Source organism: Lasioglossum baleicum, unplaced genomic scaffold (genome assembly GCF_051020765.1).
Source record: "Lasioglossum baleicum unplaced genomic scaffold, iyLasBale1 scaffold0779, whole genome shotgun sequence".
NCBI lineage: Eukaryota > Metazoa > Arthropoda > Insecta > Hymenoptera > Halictidae > Lasioglossum > Lasioglossum baleicum.
The window spans coordinates 1-20,109 of NW_027469838.1; the positions used below are offsets into that span (position 1 = coordinate 1).

Here is a 20,109-nt window from a genome sequence, read left to right on the forward strand (position 1 = left end):
CATGAAATACCTGTACCCGTACGAGTGCGAGAAGAGACGACTGTCAACGCCGGCGGAGCTGCAGGCGGCGATCGACGGGAACCGTCGGAGGGACGCCGGAGCAGCTACGGGGCGTACGCGGCGAGCGGCGGCGCCGCCGGCGAGAGCCTCGTCCAGAGGAACCCCCACACGCCCAACTCGCTCGCGCTGCACGCGCAAATAGCGCCGTTATCGCTGGTGACGGCGGTGGCTGCCGGTGGTCAACATCATGGGCCGCAATCGCTGGTGAACGGAAGCGCGGCGCACACACCCCTGCCCCATCACCCGCACCACCCGCAACACCCCCAGGGACTGCCAGGACAGCCGCCGAACCCAGGTCGGTATATATTCTCCGCCAGTCGCGTCGCTGCCATCTCCGAGGGCTTTGGAAAATGGAAAAGGGAAAAGGAAAAGGGGAGGAGGGAATCGGACGCGGAGAGAGGGTCTAGATGAAAAGTTAGCGGTACGCGAGGAGACAGATGCGAACGGAGAAAAAGAGATAGGTCGGGAAGGGAGTAGAAGAGGAGCGGGTTTATTTTAAATCGGTAGTTAGGGTTCCAGGCCTCCCCGGAGATGATGATGCGAGAGCGAAGGAGGCGTAATTGATTGTACGATCCTCCGGGAGACAGGCGTTAACGGATGACTCTCGCTAACGAGCATTCCTACTTCCCTACCCTTTTCTTCCTCCTTCGAGCCCCTACCATCGCCCAGCTTCGCCCCTTTCGTCCTTGTTTCGCCACCCTCTCGCCGGCCTCGCGCCAATTTCGCTCCTACGCCTCGCACCCTCCGATTTCCTTCCGTCCTCGCTTTCCTTCCAACCGACCGCCCTTTTCTTCCTTTCCTCCGCCTATTCGCGACCGGTAAAAAAACTCGATCGTTTATTCGAACGACCGTCGTCGAGTCCGGTCATTTTCCGTGTCTCCGGCGTGTCCGATGGACCCCACGGTCCTTTGGAACGCGCCGAGGATCGATCCGTTCCGCGCGATCATCGCGCGATCTAGTCCGGTTTCTGGACGTTAATGGTGACCGGGTGCAGGACCTATTCCCGGGATGGCACCGTCCGAGTTCGAGGCACGCATGGTCGAGTACGTGAAGCTGCTGAACAAGGAGCTTCGAAGCGCTGGCGCGGGGACGCCGCCGCCGATGATCCATCGGCAGGGGAGCGCGTCGCCGCCGTCGTCGACGCCGCCGAGGGACGGCGCGTTCAGCGCCCTCGAGATGTCCCGGCTCACCTTGTGGAACATGTACAACAACAACACCCTGTACCCTGGAGTGGGTCATCAGCCACCGATGTCTCCTCAGGCCTCGCACTCTCCGGTACCTCCGGCCTCCAGCCCCGAACCCCAGAGGGAAGCTCTCGACTCGGACTCAGGTAAACATTCGCGATAAGGCGGCGGAGGTTTAAGAAGGTCTACGACAGAGAAGTTTTCTAACGGGTTCCCGGGATTCCGTTAGGTCGTCGCCCGTCTCCTCGTCACCCGCGAGACAAAGTTCACCGTCATCGGGGGGCAGCATGCAGGTGAAGAGGGATCCCGATCTGACCGGCACGCCTGGACCTCCACCCGCGAAAAGGTTACTCTCGGACGACGACAGCCCGATCGAGAAGAACGCCACGGCCTCTGTGGGCACGCACATTAAAATTTCCAATCGAGGTAAGCGCGGCTCCGGCCGCTTCGTTTTTGCCGCGTTCCGCGGCCGCGCATGCGCCGCTGCCGCCAAGCGTATTTCGCGCTTCGCCGTTTTCAACCGCGCGGCCGGCCCTCTCTTCTAATAACGGTAATCCCATTTTCGATTGTAGGAGACGGACGGAACGGTGACAATTCCTTAGTAGTCAGTATGGAGTTGAACGGGGTAATGTATCAAGGTGTTCTGTTCGCCCAGAGCGACAGTAGGACCGCGAGCAGTACAGCGAGCAGCAACAGCAACAATGCGAAACCGTCGCGGAGCATGGTCTCGTGAACGCGCAACGATCAACGAACCGTCAGCCTATCCACCATGTCTCGATACTTAACCATCACAGCATTCATCTCTAGCGATAATAGCCACCTCGTGAACCGACGAAGCAGTCTGCCATCGTAATGTTAGTCGCCGATCGATCCAAGGATTTTCATAATCGTGCATCGCGAAACGTGTCTCGTCTCTCTCTCAAGAGAGAGAGAGAGAGAGAGAAATCGACGGTGGGAGTCGATCCGGAGAAGGTATGAGTTCAGTTTAGTTCGTCGCGTTCGTCGCTCGCAAGAACCCTCTCTATCTCGCTCTATCTTTATCTCTCTCTCTATCTCTCTATCTATCTCTCTCTAGCGAATCATTCGTTTCGTCGCGTCGCGAATCTGTCGTTTCTTAGGTTCTCTTCTTGCGACAACCTCGGAATTCGTGTTGTGATATTAGATACGCGCGTTCGATCGATCGCCGATGCTCGCCTGACGCATTTTGTTTCTTGTTTCTCTTGTTACCGGTACACGGGAATCGTGTGCACCTTTGGTCGATCACGAGCGAGCGTGAAAGAGTCGAATTAGATTCATCGAGATTGAGTTTCTTTGACCACGTTAACGAGTGGACCACGAACCGAGAGCGTCTTTCAGTTCTTTGCTTCTACGATCATTTCCAGACGCTCGAATCGCGTTCGAACGGTCGGTATATCGGTATCGGAACTATATTACGCGAATACACCCGGCAGAGATCGGTAGGAATTTGTATAAATGTATGATGCTCGAATAAATCGCGACCATGGTAGGCTGCTCCGCTTCGACGATGATTGAAACGTTATTGTGTGAATAGTGTATGTATGATTTGTGTGCAATGAAAAAAAAATACGTCTTTTTTAATTATATTTCTCACGCCTTGCGTTCCTTTCATTCAAGAAGAACTTTTCGGTGTGTCGCTCGCCGCGGATCTCGCATTGTCTTTCCTTTCGTTCAGCTTAACGATATAATTAAAAAAGAATAAAAGAATACACGAGAAAATGATGTTTGCACGGGTGAACTAGAGCGAAAAGCATTCTCCGAAGTATCTTGACTGGAAGCACTCGGCCAAATAGAGTAACCGCTCTGAGAAACGAACTTCCAAACTGGATCGATCATTTGTCCTTTATTTCTTGTTCTTTTTTTTTCTTTTCTTTTCCCCCTCTTTTTTTATCGCTTTATCACCGAATCAAAACATCTTAACTTATTTATTGACGCTGACCTTTCGTTACCCTCGAGGCTCGAGCGTTATTCGCGCGGTTAGTTTCTAGTAGTTTTCTTTTCCCCTCTTCTTGTTTGACGCGACTTGAGAAATCGGTTTCTTTCCGATATTTTATAGCATTTTAATTCAACGTGTACATTTGTTTTTACCGCAACTATTAATACGATATCGCCAGCGAATGTAGAAAGAAGGTGCGTGTATATATGTATACACTGCATACATAAATATATATATACATACATATATACACACATACGCATACATATATATACACATCTGCGCACGTACATAGACTATTGTCCATCTTGTCGCTCGTTCGTTAAGTGTACATAGTCATTTGGACATTTTTTTCTTGCAAAAGGGACAGAGCTCAGTGCGACAGTTTACGAGAAGATACGCCATTATTATAATTATTATTATTATAATTATTATTACCGTTAGATATAGAGAAAGAAGAAAAGATATTATTATGTATCGTGATTTTTATATTACTACGCACGAATAATTTTTATTTTCTTTTACTTTCTTTTCGTTACAGCCAGATTTGTACCGATGCGTGATCGTTCGCTTTTTCATTCGCATCCTTTCGCGAGATTCACGCGCGTCGGTCCGCGAAATCCAACGAGAAATCCGAACGAACGGAAAGGCGGAATCGTTTCTTCCTTTTTTTTTTCCACTTCACCTTCTCGCGTTCTTCTCTTTCGTTTGCGTCGGTCGCGCGAGAGGTACGAGCGTTTGTTATCGAAGCATTTAACCGCCTAGCACCCGAAACGTTCGACCCGATCGTACCACCATTTCGCGCCACCTTTCCTCTTGTCGCACGCGTCGTCCACCTTTTTATTCTTTCCTTTTTTTATTATTTTTCTCCCCCCCCCCTTCGCTCCTCCTCCACGATGAGTAACCACGTTTTCTCGATGTCGACTAGGGCCAGTTCGATAACGATAACCGCAGGCAACGCTGAACTGTGAAACGCTGAACACCCGTGAACCGATCTATGAATGTATAAATATAGCAACGTCTACTTTACATAATGCTTAGTATGTAACATGCAGGAGAATCATACAGAATTGAAACCTATCCCCTTAGAGGACAAGCGTATTCACAAAGCGATAAGAACGAGAATAAAGCATCCTTAGTCATAGTCGTTAGGATACAAACTTAGCGAAGGTAAGATATTAGAGAATAATACGCGCGACGGTAATACAAAGGACATAGGTTAGGTCAGAGGAACGGATATTGCGAACGATTTTTCGCCGATCTCCAACAAGATATAGCGAGAAGCGAGAATATAACGATGGCTTGTTCGATGATCTTAGGATTTGCATATTGATTACGACGCGGTATTGAGAAGGAAGAAACTGTTTTATTGTTTATAGCTCGAAGGTTAGCCAAAAAGACTGTTACATAGGACGAATATTATATACGGTAGAAATAATTTCTTATTATGGTTATTAAGAACGATATTATTGTCATCGTCAATATTAATATTACGACTATATTGCTATTATTCCTATTACTACTATTAGTATTATCCAGCTATTTACTATTATCACCTTGTTATGGCGTGATAGCGAGTAACGGTTCTAATAAAAGGACAAAAAAAAGAAAAAAATACAGAATGTTCGCATCAAAATTTAAAAAAAAAAAAAAAGGAATCCTTGTTGCTCCTATATTCATGTGCGAAGGTAAAACAAAAAAAAAAACGCTGATCCCTTTTTTATCATTTTCGTTCGAGATGTTTGGTCTCGAGTAAAAAAAAAAAAAAATATTCCCGGAATGATCTCGAAATTAATGGCCATACACGATTTGCCTTTTCGAGCTTTTCTTTTCACGTGGTGCTAAGTTCGGTCTTCTATTTTTTAATTCTTTACGCGAAACACGAAATTATTGAACGGCAGTTCGGTGAAAAAGTGAGCAACAAAAGAAATACATGCAACATTTTATAGTTTCGTCGCACTCGATTGTGATTTTGATAGCTTACGAAACGATCGTTAGTGTTTTATCGAACCGACTGTTTGGCGCCGGTTTGTAAGTATTACTAATTTCTTCTTCAATGTTGAAACAAAGATACACCACATTTACAAGCATAATATTGTAATAACTATTATAAATGTTGTATATACTATATACGATCTTGAGAGAAAACATGGAACACTGATGACATTTAACTATTTTAGTCTCCGTAAGTAGCAACTTAGTTATCTGTAAATCCATGTAAACGCGCCCACAAATATCATAACGAATAAAATCGACTACTTTTATATCAATAGTTTTATGACCTTGTTACGCCTTTGTTAATCACACGTATCTTTCTTTTGACGTATAATTTTGTCTCGCATTATTGACTTTTATAAAACATTATTTGTTAAGAAATCGTTAATTCGATCAAGTGTTTGCGTCTAGTAAATATTTCTGATTTGTAAAAATCTGTTTTCTTTCACAACAGTTTCATTGGTAATGAACCATTGCGGTTTTTATTATTAAAATTGTTGATCACAGACAACAATACTTGTTTCTCTTCTGACGTTGCAAAAGCATATTCGACGGTCGACATACAAAGTTTTATCAGTTGATCTCGATTCAAGCTAAACGTTAAACTAGCTATTTCGTATTCTCGAGACAAAGTCGTATGGAAAACGCCTTTGTCGTCGGTCTAAAAAATAAAAATTTGGTTTTTAGAATAATTACTTAAATAAATATTAATAACTTTACTCACGCCAAGGCAAATGGGATGTCCAGCTTCAAACAAATATTTAAATTGATGAGACTCGTAGGTAGATACTGTTTTACACTGAACATTCGAAGTTAAACACAATTCTAGACAAAAGACGATAATTAAACATTCGATGTGACATATTCGAATAAAATTTTCAAATTAATTAACAAATTTTGATAATTTCTAACATTCTTACCTACAGGAATTTTCGAATCTAGCAGCAGATTAAATAATCTGTTTGACCCTTGCAAAGCAGGATGAACACAAGTACAATGTCCCAATCTGTCTGGCTTAAATTCAAAAATATCTATTGTCTCTGTTTCATTAGGAACCTACTTGAGGCAAGTGAGAAGGCATCTAATGTAAATTTGAAAATTGTATTAAATTATCATCTATTTAAATATTAACCAAGTTTTACCTCTGCACAATGGGCTGCAATTTTAAGTCCAGCCATTCTTGCCTTTTCTAACAATTCTAAAAATGCGCTCCCTGTCATTGGATCTCCACTAAGATCAAGTCCAATGATATATTGTGGATACTTCTTAATGAAATTTATTGCCAATTCTATATTTTCTTGTGCTGCCTTATATCCTTGTTTACGATTTATTGATATTAGTAATTTTGTTAATATACTTGGAAAATCAATTTTACAGACCCTATAATTTGAAAGACAATCAAAATGAAATGTTTCTTGATATATTATATTGTAAAATCAAAAATACTTTAATTAGATGATATTTACTCAAATGCTTTTATAATTGCTTCTACATATTCTTCTTTTGTCATTTTCCCTTGAACAGCACGTGGAGTGCTTCTAAGCTCCAAATATATGACATTGTCATCTTTGAATTCTTTAATTGTATCATAGGTAGAATGAAAAACTGCCTCTGGTGTAACTGTTAACGAATGTGCTATGTCAAATACTTTGAAGCACCTATAAGCAATTATATTAAATCTTTAGTACAATATAATAAGATAATATGAATTAAAATTACCAAATGGCAAATTATATTGTTATTCGTACTCGCCTAATGACGAGCAGTCTTTTGTACTCATGAGTATATTCTCATAGTCTTCAGAATTAGGATTTTGCATTTTATATAATTTTTTCAAAGTATCTATGCTTAAGGATCCATTTAAATGAGCGTGAAGTTCCTATTAAATACAAAAAGAGATGAATATCCATGTCTAGTCTGTTATATGTGTTAGAATTGGAAAAAAATATTTCTCATTCATAGGCATTAACCTATATCTTGCTCGTTGTAGAAATTTTAGATTACGTACCAATTTCGGCAAAGATTGACAAAAATTTTCTAAATCCATTGTAAAAAATTTTTTTTTACGCACGAAAATTCTACTTTAATATTAGTTTATGGCTTATTTCAAATAATCATTACTCAATATCCCACAAAAACGATGGCAACCACGTGAATTCCAGGAATAAACTATTCATTAGATTCTTTGCAATTTGTGCTGTAAATTTACTTTTTGTACTTTCACAAAAAATTAATAAATAAGGAGGATAAAAAATATATAAACACAAACATTCAATAAAAATACATGTTTATAATCAATTTAATAATAATAGAAAAATACAGAAATATAGATTTCATACATAATTAAAAGTAGGTCATATAAATATATTCTAAGAGAGTAAAGCTAAAATCAACTTTATAACTATTTTATCAAACTTATATACTATTTAATATTTTTTTGGAGTGCTGTGCAGTAATAAACTACAATACATATTGAAGATGAAGAAGAAATAGAAAAATACTTCAAGGTAGTATGGTGGATATCAGTTTTCTTTTATATATAATTGACATCTTTTGTTTAATGTTCAAAAATTGTATACTGTAAAAGATCCATTAGTTATGGTTTGAGATACATATAATCACGCATCTTTTAGCTGAAATATATTCAACTTTTTTATATCTGATAATTATTTCATAAATATTTGTCTTTTTTTTTTTAACTAGTTTAACGAATAATTAAGTAACAGATATTAATTTTGCTTCCCTATAACGAACAGAGAGCAAAGATTATATATTTGTGTTTATGATGGAGTTTAGTTATATGTAAATACCTTATTTTTTTTCTTTTTTTTTTTTTTTTTTTTTTTTTTAAGAATGTTTCTCTAGACATATAGCTGATTTTACATATTTTAATTAAGACCTGAACATACAAGCTTATTAAACATATATCTTTAATTTGACGTGAAAAATTTTTAGAATAAATTCAAATTTCAAAAATTTGGCATCAAATAGTTCGTATGGAATACATATTATAAATACTAAGATGCCATAATAGGCAAGGATAACATTGCTGAAGCATAAAAATATCTTAAATTTTAAGACTGAATACCATGTCTAGGAATTGTTCATAATGAACTGTAATAACACCATCCAAATCTGTATCCAATTGTCTAAAGGCAGCAGTCAGTGTCTAAAAGTCAGAAATTTTTTTAGAAAATTTAGAACATAATCCAGAACAAAATATTGTACAAATGTATACTTACATGCAAAACTACACAGCACTGAATGAAATCATCAAAATATATAGTTCCACGGCCAGCTCTGTCATATTTGCGTATAAGGGTATCTATAATTTGATCTGACAATCTATATCCAAAATTTGTAAGAGCAGTTTTTAATTCATTTCTATCAATATTTCCACTATTGTCCCGATCGAATGATCGAAAACAATTTTGCCAATCTGTTACATATTTCCATAGAGCTCCAAATTCTTCAAAACTAACTGTTCCTTTTTGATTTTTATCGAACATACCTGAAGAACCAGGATCAGTTTTGTCAATGTCAAACATACCTGCATCAATAAAATAAACTAAAGATATATTTTAAAAAATTTTTTAAATACCATGCAAATCTACTCAGGAACTATGGAGATTTCTGTTAAATAGATTATTAATTTTTCAACAATATAGGTAAGATATAAAAATATACATAAAAACTTTTGAGTTTGTAATTAATTTACACGAGTGTTTGAAACAATAAACCTAAACAATTACCAATCATTAAACGAACTGTTTCTGGATTAAATGGTGTCCAAGTCCCATTTGAAAGAGCTAGCTGTAATTCATCTGCAGTTATTGCACCAGACCTGTCTTTGTCGACTCTGCAATATACAAATCAGAAAAGTATCTAACATTTATACGTAAAGTTTACTATGGCTCATTAAAATTTAATTCTTTTTATTATCTACTTATTTGTGTAGTTAAATGAATAAATAAATATTCGTAAATTCATATAATTTATACATAATTCGCGTTATTAATAAATAAATGACAAAATCCAGTAAAATATTTATAATAAAACATACAAAATTATATATAAGTATTTCAATAAACGAGTATTCAAAGTTTTAATGTACCTTTGAAAGACATCCCAGAGGAAGTCTCGATTAGGCATAAGCGATCCAAAAGACATCCTTCAATTTATATTTATTTTCTATAAAAGATTTATTATAATTACACTTAATAATGTTGCTTTATATCCCGTAATAATTTATCTTATCTTACACGTCACGCTACTACGTATTCTGACGTGTTACTACACTATATTCATGAATGCAATGCTAAGCTAGTTGTTTTCAACCAGAGATGAAGAAATTACTAGAAGGTTGAGTCGAATCTTAATGAAACGTATTAATTTAATTAAAAATGATTTATTTACAAAATGCTATTTATTAATGATTATTATTACATATTAAAAAATATATTGTAGTTAAAAACATAAATATAAAAATTTCTCGAACTTGATTAAATTAACCTAAAACATTAAACAATTTCAAAATATTTATAACAATCAATTCTACTTTTTAAATACGATTATTGAGTAAAATGAAAGTAATTATTTTTTTTTAGATTCATAGGCTTTTCTTATAAAGGAAAAATATTTGATGGTTATTATATCAAATAATATATTAAACAATCTTTTATTTTTTGTAGTGGAGATATAGAAAAAAAAGTTATCTTATAAATATCTTGTGTTATATGTGCATTTATTTCGCATTTATTTAGATCGTTTTATTTTCCATGCACCAATTCTATATTTATACCAAATAAAAAATAAATCTTTACCCATCTGTAACCAACTCCAAAAGGGTACAATTTTGGATCCTTCAACTTCTGTCCAATTCACAGGAATCTCAGTGATAGGAATGTTTAAAACTCTTGCAATATATAACATTTCTACATCAAATGCCCAACGTTCAACATGTAAAGCTTGGAATACAGCTCTCGCAGATTCACGTGTTATAAGTTTAAAACCACATTGTGTATCTCTAATACCTCTTACTCCCCAAAACCATACTAAGAAATGAAATCCGTGCATTAATAATAGTCGAAAAAATGTTCTTTTGACAGTTTCTTCTTTTTCTAAATGAGCCCTAGATCCACATACTATTGCATGAGAAAAACTGACTTCATTTGGCTTCTTTACATAATCAACTGAAAAGAATGGTTTTTTCACTTCAAATACATAATAATTTATATTATAACTTAAAAAGTAACTTACATCCTAAAATACTTTCCAAGCTATTATCTAATTTTTCTAAATCTCTAAATTTAGTAGCACCATCAGCATCTGCAAATAATATTACGCTTCCTCTTGCATTTAGTATACCCTTAAATAAAAATACTAAGTTAAATAAAAGAAAAGAACAGTAATTATATAATTTAAAGCTGAATATATTGTGTTATTAACCAGTCTAACTGCTCCACCTTTCCCTCTATTTTTAATAAGGTCTAATACTCTAATGTTCTCATATTTTGATGCATATTCATGTGCGATATCCACAGTTTTATCGGAACTTCCATCACTAACTATAATCACCTCATAAGTACATCCATTTCTTAAACGATTTTCCAAATATTTCAAACATTCATCTAACATTAGTGGCACTACAAATTAAGTAGATAAACAAGTTATATTCCCATAAAATTACTATTGTCATCATTAATGTTAATATTTACATCTTTCCTCTTCGTTATATGCTGGTATTACAACACTCAAATGTACACTCCATCCGTCATATAAAGATGGGAAAGCTACTATACTATTTGTCTTGGGATTTAAAAAATATTTTTCTTTTTCATCTCTCCATATTTCTGGATATGGTTTTGTTGTTATAAGTAGTATTATAGAAAACTAAGAGGATATAATTAATTTTATTATTGTAGTGGAAAGAAAACAGATAATTATATGTGATTTTTGTATGAAATTTACATTGAAAAATATTAACAGATTTATAGAATTGCCACGTTTATACAAATTTAAATAACATACAAATAGTAGTATAACCTAAAAACATACCGCAATTATACATATTACTGCAAATAAAATGACATAAAGAAGTAAATTTCCGAATGGTATCATCTTAATATTATAATGATTTTAAATAATACTAAAAAATATTGTAAAAGACACGTGTAACGTTTATCTTATGCCGCCACTCATGTTCTTTAGATTGTAATTAAATTGCACGTATTTTGAAGTTGGCTACACTAAATGCAAATATTTTATTCATTATTTCATTGGCGCAACTTTTTATTTAAAGTAAAAATTAATCACAAAGAAACACATGTATTTAATAAAAAAATATCGAGAGTAAAAGGTTTAAGAGATGTTAAAATTAAAATAATTTGACATTCATTCATCTTTTATTTACGTATATTTAGAAACTTTTATTTATATTTCTTATCAATTTTACACAATCAAATCGATAAGCAACTTATAAAAAATATTTGCATTTCTATTTATTATACTTAAAACAATTTGAATTGTCATAATAAAATAGAGCATACTTCGACCAATATTCACGTTACATTAATTTTATGTCAGAAATTTCACATATTTATCATAAAATAACGTATTGTAAGTTGTACATCTTTTATACAACGGAATAAACATTAAATTTTTCTACAAAAAAATAAAATACGATTTAAAAGTATAATGAATTCTGATAAAAATGATGAAATTGATAATTCGAAGAAATTAAATACTACTTTTCAAGCTGAAAATAAAGATAATATGTACAATACGCATTCAATAAATATTCAAAATGAGGCAAAAACGCCGAAGAAAAAAATAACTATAACTGTAGACGAAGATGATCCATGCCTTAAACAGGCAAAAGAGGAGAGTAGTAAACAAGATGTTTATGTATCTTTTGGTGAAGATCCAAGTTAAGTTACTATATTTGTTATTTTTTAATAGATATAACTAAAATTAATTTTTTTGTTATTCATGAAATAATAAAAATAATTTTTAACATCATTATTTAGATTTCAACAACAAAATCAAACATTACGTTGTAAGGTAATGTATACCGATTTTCACCGTTGCCAAGGTATCTTAGGAGAGGGAACAGATGCATGTAATTGGTTTAAAAAAGTTTACACGTCTGTATGTTTTAATGAATGGGTTCAACGATGGGATAAACTTAAAGCTGACGGAAAATTACGATGTTAAGGAAAAACAACAATTTTTTTTTTTCTGTACTTCAGGGATAAACTTGTTATTAAAAATAAATAAACTCGCAATTAGAAAAAAATATCAATCTTTTATTATACAGGTACAAGACTTTTATGAGGTAACTTATATAGAAGTACGAAATGAATATTTGTTGCAATGCCCGATGTTGGCCTGTCATACGGCTGTCTTCAACAATCGGTCAACAATTTCTTCTTTTTCTTTTACATTAATCACACTAATTACTTCCTGTTTATATATGACACTTTTTACATATGTAAAAAATAAACACTTGCAGCAAATCTTCTCTAAACTTTCGTTAGAATAGAAGCTTGAAATAGCACAGTATTAAAAATTTTGCTTTGTTTAAAATTTATGATCCTTATGTAATAAAATGGCTATTTTAATTTGTGCACAAACTCCTGCCGTGATGAAGGTAACTTACCATCTTCAGATGTTACTTCTGCTTGTTAACAGCATTCTTCCATCTAAATGGGATATTGCTTCCTCAGAAATAGTAGTACCTGTAATTATAAAAGTAATAATACTTACTCACAATAAAAAGGCATTTCAATTTGAAAGTTAACATTAATTATAAAAAAGTGTGATCACTTTCAATAAAAGTCTTGATTTTATATTTGGTAATGTCCTCTGAATCTTATGATTAAAGATTAAAACCACCTTACGTATAACTTAACAATGCCAATTTGGTAGCTAAATGCTACTTGGTTTGACTCTCTATTTGATGAATAAATTGACAATCTCCATCACTGCATGTTCCCATCAGTTCGTACGGACAAAGGACGCCATTGGGATTCGTGTTCCTGGTTAAGAATGATAAAAACAACAAAAAAAATTGCTCAAAATTTTTGTAGAATTTAAATCGGGAAACTTTACATTATTTATATTTATGTTATATTGTATTTTGCTTATATTATTTTTAGAAGGAAATAAATCAAGATCATTCAACTATATAGAGAGCAAAACCCACCTTGGTACTTTGAAATGTTTTAATATCGATTCATAAGATAAAAACGTCTTCTTCGTTTGGTGCTCTCCTTCACGTCTTGTAGAATTCCTCTTCTCATTGCCTGGTTCTAAAGTTGTAGGTCTTATCGTGTTATTTTCTGATACTTTATTATCTAATTTTTGTGCAACCTTTGAGTTAAGGACATCAGTGACAGAGATAGAAGTATCATTTAAATGTTCGGTCGATATTTGATCAGTATCATTTTGTTTAGATGTATTTTCTTCATCAGTAGTTGAAGTAGAATTATTTAATACTATATCTTTTTCTTTGCTTGCTATATTTACATTTTCTGCAGCAACTTTTGTTTGTGCAGGTCTTTCACTTTCGTTTGATTTGGTCGACAAATCATTCTCACTTAAAGTCGTTTCATCAATATCGGATTGTTCTGACAGATCTTTACTTTCTGAAATTTCTGTACATGCAGTAGACACAGTGTCTTCTTCCGCTCTTGAAAATTCGCTAGTTTCAGGAATGTCGATAAAGGGTACTTTTTTGCGGGAAAGTTGTCGTGTGTGATTAGCTACCTCTTTCAACCTATTATCTAGAAGTTGTGCTCCAGCTTCAGGTACCCTAAAAAATATAATTAAGTGACGATATTTTAAAGAGATTTAAAATTATTCATAATGATTTAATGATTTATAAAAATGTATTACTTGTATTCTTTTCCTACGATCCTATTTCCCAAAGTTGAACAAATGGTTGCAAGTTTAAAACATTCTTGCCGACCTGTGTTGATTTTTCCATGTGCTGCTACTACCTTTGGACCTATATTATTAATACGGTTCCATTGCACTTGTAATCTCTCTTCAGCAACTTTTAGTTGTTCTCTAAGCTTTTTCACTTCAGCAACTAAATTTGTTTGTAAATCTCGTTCCATGTGCCATTGACGAAGATTACTAGACATTTCCGCCAAATCATCTAATATTGTATAGCTATATTATTAACATACAGATAAATTATTATATAAAGACACGTTAAAAGTAAGTATACATTAATAAATTATCAGTGAATGTATTCACCGTTTCATAACGAGTTCTTGTTCTGTATCAATTAAACGTTGTTCTTGTTCTGAGTGTGGAAGATTAATAAGTGTATTTAACTCTGTTTTAACATTTTTCTTTATTACTTCCCAATTTTCTTCTATGCTTCTTGTATCCTTTGACGAATTATTTTTAAACAATAGAAAATAATTGTCCTGTTTATTTTTCGTATTTGAATTTGGTGATGCATCTCTCTGATGTTCTGAAACTGTGGATCCAGATGTATCAAGATTTCCTTTTCTTTCTTGATGTCTATGTGATAAAATAATAGTTGATGCATCTGAGTCCACCATATCATTATTATCAGATGAAGTATCATTAGTACTAATGTCTTTCTCCATAAAATTTATAAGTTGATTTATATCATAATCATATATATCTTTATTATTACTATCTTTACTTCCAGAAATATTTTCATTTCGATTAATTACTATTTTCTTATTTAAGATCACTTTATCATTTATTGTTACTACACGTTCATTTGTATCATTTTTACTTGTATTTGTACATATTTTCGATTCACCTCATCTGTGGATAAAATTTTTAAGCTAGGTGAAACTTTCGTTTTCGCCTGAATTTTATGCGTAGGCGTCTCAACATTTTTTTGCGATGTATTTATCGGTAACATGGTGTTTTCAACAGTTTTGTTTCCAATGTTGTTTGGATTGCTTTCCGCAGATATATAAATATTATTATCTATTACTGATGTCGTTTTTGTTTGATTTGAATTTATATTTTCTTGTTTATCAATATTACATGTCTTGTTGATACATGACTGAGCACTGCTTGTTGATATAGTTGTACTTTTTATTGGATCAACCAAATTTTTAGAACAATTTTCCTTGTTTAGTTGTGTATTTATGATTTGACTTTTTGTAGGTATTGTTTGATTCACTTTTACGTGTAGCTCTTTATTTGAATTATTAGGCAGTGTGGATTTTGAAGATACTTCTACATTTTTATTCTTTATTAAACTGTTATTTTCTATAGTCCTATGCAGCTTCAGTTTCTCACGTTCTAAGATTTGTTGTTTTAATCGACGATATTCCTCTTGTTGAGATGCGGGTAAATGACGAACAGCCTGAAAAAATATTCGCATAATTAAATATCGTGTTACAACAATATATATCATGTTATAATATTCTTACCAAAGGTGTGTGAAGATTGGATGAATTTAATTTTTCTGGTTTTGCTGTTAATGCCGAATCCTTTTTAGGTGTTTGCAATACTGAGGTTGGTCTTGCAGCTGCCATGGACTCTTGTTTTTTCCGTACCGCGCGTAAAAATTGATCTAAATTCTTTTCAAATTCTGCTGTAGAGTTTACTGTTGATTGCTGCTTTTCTGCTGTAATAGAATGAGCTGAAGGAATGGTTATTTTCTTTTGCCGTTCAGATTCAGAATCACTTTCTGTATCAGACTCCAAATTTATAACAATCCTTTGAGTATCAGACAGTGCCTTTGTATTAACGGACCATTTACTGTCATTACACTGTATCTTTGATAAAATCTTACTTTCTGCCATTTTTTGTTTATTATAGAGCGTAGCTTTCTGCAAATTTAATCTTTTTTGAATCATTGCATTTTGATACTTTTTTGCATTGTTTACAACTTTTGTACTTGCAGGAATTGAAACTCTTTTTATAAGCTTCTTTTGTGGACCTTTTATTATAGGTATTGATCTTTTTCTTCCCACAATTGTATTTAGTGTTTTAACACTTTCAGTAGATACATTTTTTTGTGCAACATTATTTATCTTTTCCTCAGCATTTGACTGATTTTTATCATTTTCAGAACCAGACGAATTTGTGTGTGGAAGTGGTGAAGATGTTAGACCATCAGCATTTATTGTATTAGTTGTATTACCTGCAGTAATATCATTTGAAACAGTTTGAGTCACAGTTACTTGATTTAATGTAGTAGATGCTTCTGTAATTGCAGTAGAATTAGAGCAATTATTAGTCATTTTTGTTCGTTTTGGCAAAGAAGCTAATAAAATTGCTCTTAATGCTTCCTCATCTTCATCGACACTTTGTCTTCTACCTTCTTTAGACTTTCCTTGTTCCGATGTATCGGATGAATTATTATTACTCTGTATTTCTTTTTTGCTAATTTCATTTTTTTCATCAACAATATCTTTTGAAGTTGCTAATTTAGGCATATTGCTGCTATCTATTGAATCTCCCTGTGTTTGAATTTCATTTTGATCTGTTTTATCATCTGTCTGAAGAACTTGATCTGATTTATGTATTTGCGTATCTACAGTATTTATATTATCATTTTTTGTACATGATGTATTATGCTTTTTTGCAATCAAAGACGCTGCATTGGTGTTTTTCCTTTTCAAACCTTTCTTTACAAGTTTCTTTTTCTTTTGTGTTGGAGTTTTAATATCACCAGTTTTATTTGAACTTGTAGTAGTTGTATTATTTTGTACAAAAGCTACATTAGGGCTACTTTCTACTAGTGAGGTATGAGTTTCATTTGCAGGTGTTTCATTAGTTGAATCTTCATGTAAAGAGTCGTGAAATGCAACTGGTATTGATAAAACAGAATGAGACTTTTGTGGGATGGACATTAATTTTATGGGTTTAAAGGAAGCATTTGTCTTTGTACTAGTTTCTTCGTCAATAATAACTGGCTGCATTTTTGCACTTTTGAATGTCGGCTCTTGCTGTGTTGTATTCTTTTTGGTAGGTAAAGGTAGTTGCAACTGTTTATTCGTTTTTAAAATTGGTGCTGGAACAAGTGTTCTATTAATTAATGTTGGTATTTTATTTGTATCTTTGGTAACATCTGGTAATCCCTTCATATAAAGTGGTTCTGATATTTTTTCTTTAATATTGCTTGATAAATCATTTGGAATGTACTCTGCAGATTTTATGTTTCTAGAAGTATCAGTTGAATTTATGTCTGTTTCATTATCAGGCAGATCATCAATCGTTATCATTGAACTACTTGGTGATACTGACTCCATTAGAGAAGTAGTAGAAGCAACAATTGTATCCCCTGGAGTTGTTACTGTTTTAGTTTGTTGTTCATCTTCATTTATATTGTTTGTTTGTTTTATAGTTGCTACATGCTGAGTTGTTGTATTATTATATTGTTCGTTATTTTCATGTGTATTAAAATTATATGATTCTAAAGAAACTAAGGAAGAATTTGAAGTAGCCAGTGGACCAAGAGTTTGTGGAAGAGCATGTGATAAGTCAGGGTCATATATAGGAGTATCAGTTGGTGAATAAGGCATTTCTTGACTTGAATTAACATCTAAGAGTTCAGAAGTGTTATTATTTTTAACAATATTGCACGTATTTTCATAAGGATGAACATTTAAATGAGAATTATGTACTTTCATAAAATCTGATTTAGAAGTTTCTGTACCATTTGATAAATATTGCATATTCGTATTTGAATTACATAATAGTGTTTGTGATGGTAAATAGTATACAATATTTGGTAAATAACTTCGATTTTCAATAATTTTTCCTTGATAAGATTTTTGATCATCCTGATTAGGTGTTATAGATGTATTAAAATTTGGACTGTTATTTGCTTCATTAAGACTGATAAATGATACATCAGATGGTTGAATACCTAATAACTCTGTATCTATAGGTATATCTGCAGTAATGTTGTCTGTTGGAGAATACGGTATTTCTCTTTTTCTCTTTCAACATCTGTATCCAATTCCATATCTTCTGTGTGATTACTTTCATTTACAGGAAGCGGGGTATGAGGTGGTGATGCAAAATTTAATAATTCTTCTCCTGGTATAGGGATACTGTCTAAAAAGCTTTGAGTGAAAGGACTTTCACTACGGAAGGTATTAGATTTCTTACTCTTTCCTGATTTTATACCCTTTTGAATTCTATTCTGATGTTTCTTTAATACAGCAGATCGAAGTGCAATCATTCTCAATTCTAAATCTTCTTTATCTTGATCATCATTTATATCTATAGTCGCATTCTTGCAATCTTTGGTTGATCATTCTGTTTATTTGATTTATTTTGCTTTGTTTCCAAAGCCTTTTGTCTTAATAATGCTAAATCTTCTTCATCATCTGCATCATTAGATTCCTTTCTACACGTATGCACAGTAGATTTTTCTTTTGAAATATTTGTGACATCGTTATTATCAGAAATACCTTTTACCATGTTTATTAATTTTTCTTTTAAAGAGGATGCATGTTCTTTATTTTTATTTAAAGTTTCTTCTAATGAATGAGTTCCCATCGAATCTAATTGTCTGACTTTTTTTAATAATTTATGCGTATCAACATAATTATGAGATGACATTAGCTCGGTATGCGATGTTTTCCTAGGCATTGTCTTTGTTGAAGATCTGTATGGTGATCTGGCACCGACGATTGGGGATTTTGATCTTCTAAAAGGAGATCTTGTTTTTATAAGAGATCTATGTCTTTTAGGTGGTGATCTTGGAATTACTCTCGATCTACTGTTTCTGCGAATAGGACTGATCTCTCTGTGATGTGATCTAGAAGTATTTTTTGTCACATCATGTTTTACACTATTAACACATTCTTTCATAGACATATCCACAGTAGATGAAGAAACTAGATCATTTATTGATAATACAGTTGAATGATTCCTTTTCTTTTTTCTCTTTTTTTTCACTCTACTTTTTGAAGAAGTACGTATTATAATTTGTTTAGAATTATCTGCAAGACCAACAATCTCCATGTCACTGTCACTTGAGATAGGCACAAGATCATCATTTTTTCTTGAAGTGTAGAAGTTGTATGTTTTGTTCCAATGCATCCTGACTCTTTTATTTGGTGACGGTTTTCTTTTCCCTGGACTGCATCTTGTAGAATAAGGTCAACTTCTACTTGATTAGAACATGATATGTCGAGAATGATAATACAACGGATATAGAAAAGTTTAATACGTTATTAAATACAAGTATATTTTACATACATAGGGTCCCAAAATTATCAAAAGTATAGATCAACAAAAAGTAACTAATTTTGCATTAAGGCTTATCTTTTGTAATCAAATAAAGAATGTATAAAAGTACAAGATACTTTTACACTTTTTATATTCAATTATTTATATTGTTTATAACTCTTGTATATAAAATAATATTAATAATAAATTAAAACATTACAGAGTTTTAGGTATTCTTAATAATTGTAACATTTAAAGATATTAAAAAAAATATATATATTATTTAATTTACCTCTTCGATTATAGCCCTTGGAAGGATAAAACTTTGTAGGAGCAGTACACCACGTTGCATTGTGTTGGCTCGACAGACAGTTCGAACATTGAGAAATTTTAGTGCCATATCCGTAATTTAAATGTCCTTCCTCGGAAGAACTTACATCCTCCAAGGATATTTCACCTTCTTCTTTCTCATCTATCACACCAATTGTTTCCGTACACTCACTCGACAAATCGCTAGCCATTTTTAAACTTACCCTCGAATTGTGAACAACTAATCGCGTCCATTCGTAATAATAAAAAACGAATACTGTTTCATGAAAATTAGGGTTAATTACGTATTAGCAATAATTGTGATTTTTCACCGATCTAAACCTAGTACACGCACAACACTTTATTGCGAATAATTTTACGTTAGAAATCTTTTCACATATGAAACAAAAAATT

The 20,109-nt window shown here is 33.6% G+C and overlaps 5 protein-coding genes across 5 annotated transcripts; 1 reads left to right on the forward strand and 4 right to left on the reverse strand.

The window, feature by feature from the left end:
- The first annotated feature begins 1 nt into the window (after position 1).
- Positions 2-1,977, forward strand: LOC143220343 (uncharacterized). Its single transcript, XM_076446009.1, is given in 5 exon segments — positions 2-83; positions 86-355; positions 1,055-1,390; positions 1,428-1,670; positions 1,817-1,977. Coding segments are annotated over 5 exon segments (1,092 nt in total).
- Positions 1,978-5,638: 3,661 nt separating this feature from the next.
- On the reverse strand, positions 5,639-7,240 carry LOC143220337 (N6-Methyl-AMP deaminase-like). Its single transcript, XM_076446003.1, has 7 exons — positions 7,202-7,240; positions 6,942-7,072; positions 6,660-6,851; positions 6,336-6,573; positions 6,114-6,249; positions 5,918-6,018; positions 5,639-5,854 (listed from the first exon to the last, which is right to left on the reverse strand). The coding sequence occupies exons 1-7, from the start codon at positions 7,238-7,240 to the stop codon at positions 5,639-5,641; spliced, it is 1,053 nt and encodes a 350-aa protein (XP_076302118.1).
- A 1,020-nt stretch (positions 7,241-8,260) lies between these two features.
- Alg-2 (Apoptosis-linked gene-2) lies at positions 8,261-9,363 on the reverse strand. Its single transcript, XM_076446006.1, has 4 exons — positions 9,308-9,363; positions 8,946-9,052; positions 8,436-8,704; positions 8,261-8,362 (listed from the first exon to the last, which is right to left on the reverse strand). Exons 1-4 carry the CDS (start codon positions 9,361-9,363, stop codon positions 8,261-8,263), a joined length of 534 nt encoding a protein of 177 aa, XP_076302121.1.
- Positions 9,364-9,948: 585 nt separating this feature from the next.
- On the reverse strand, positions 9,949-11,313 carry Wol (Dolichyl-phosphate beta-glucosyltransferase wollknaeuel). Its single transcript, XM_076446007.1, has 5 exons — positions 11,251-11,313; positions 10,911-11,085; positions 10,642-10,838; positions 10,453-10,561; positions 9,949-10,385 (listed from the first exon to the last, which is right to left on the reverse strand). Exons 1-5 carry the CDS (start codon positions 11,311-11,313, stop codon positions 9,949-9,951), a joined length of 981 nt encoding a protein of 326 aa, XP_076302122.1.
- Positions 11,314-13,129: 1,816 nt separating this feature from the next.
- LOC143220342 (uncharacterized) lies at positions 13,130-19,907 on the reverse strand. Its single transcript, XM_076446008.1, is given in 10 exon segments — positions 13,130-13,232; positions 13,400-14,008; positions 14,092-14,370; positions 14,458-14,974; positions 14,977-15,559; positions 15,627-18,133; positions 18,136-18,453; positions 18,456-19,220; positions 19,223-19,324; positions 19,679-19,907. Coding segments are annotated over 10 exon segments (6,012 nt in total).
- Between the last annotated feature and the right edge of the window lie 202 nt (positions 19,908-20,109).

Excerpts from the sequence above, each read along its gene's own strand:
- LOC143220337 (XM_076446003.1), bottom strand. The coding sequence starts at position 7,240 with ATGGATTTAGAAAATTTTTGTCAATCTTTGCCGAAATTG. Across the intron at positions 6,852-6,941 it reads GACTGCTCGTCATTAGGCGA|GTGCTTCAAAGTATTTGACA; the intron begins GTACGAATAACA and ends AATTGCTTATAG. Across the intron at positions 6,019-6,113 it reads AGATTCGAAAATTCCTGTAG|AATTGTGTTTAACTTCGAAT; the intron begins GTAAGAATGTTA and ends TCTTTTGTCTAG.
- Alg-2 (XM_076446006.1), bottom strand. The coding sequence starts at position 9,363 with ATGTCTTTTGGATCGCTTATGCCTAATCGAGACTTCCTCTGGGATGTC. Across the intron at positions 9,053-9,307 it reads CTCTGGGATGTCTTTCAAAG|AGTCGACAAAGACAGGTCTG; the intron begins GTACATTAAAAC and ends TGTATATTGCAG. Across the intron at positions 8,363-8,435 it reads AGTGCTGTGTAGTTTTGCAT|ACACTGACTGCTGCCTTTAG; the intron begins GTAAGTATACAT and ends TCTGACTTTTAG.
- Wol (XM_076446007.1), bottom strand. The coding sequence starts at position 11,313 with ATGATACCATTCGGAAATTTACTTCTTTATGTCATTTTATTTGCAGTA. Across the intron at positions 11,086-11,250 it reads CAGTAATATGTATAATTGCG|TTTTCTATAATACTACTTAT; the intron begins GTATGTTTTTAG and ends ATATCCTCTTAG. Across the intron at positions 10,839-10,910 it reads ATATAACGAAGAGGAAAGAT|TGCCACTAATGTTAGATGAA; the intron begins GTAAATATTAAC and ends CTTAATTTGTAG.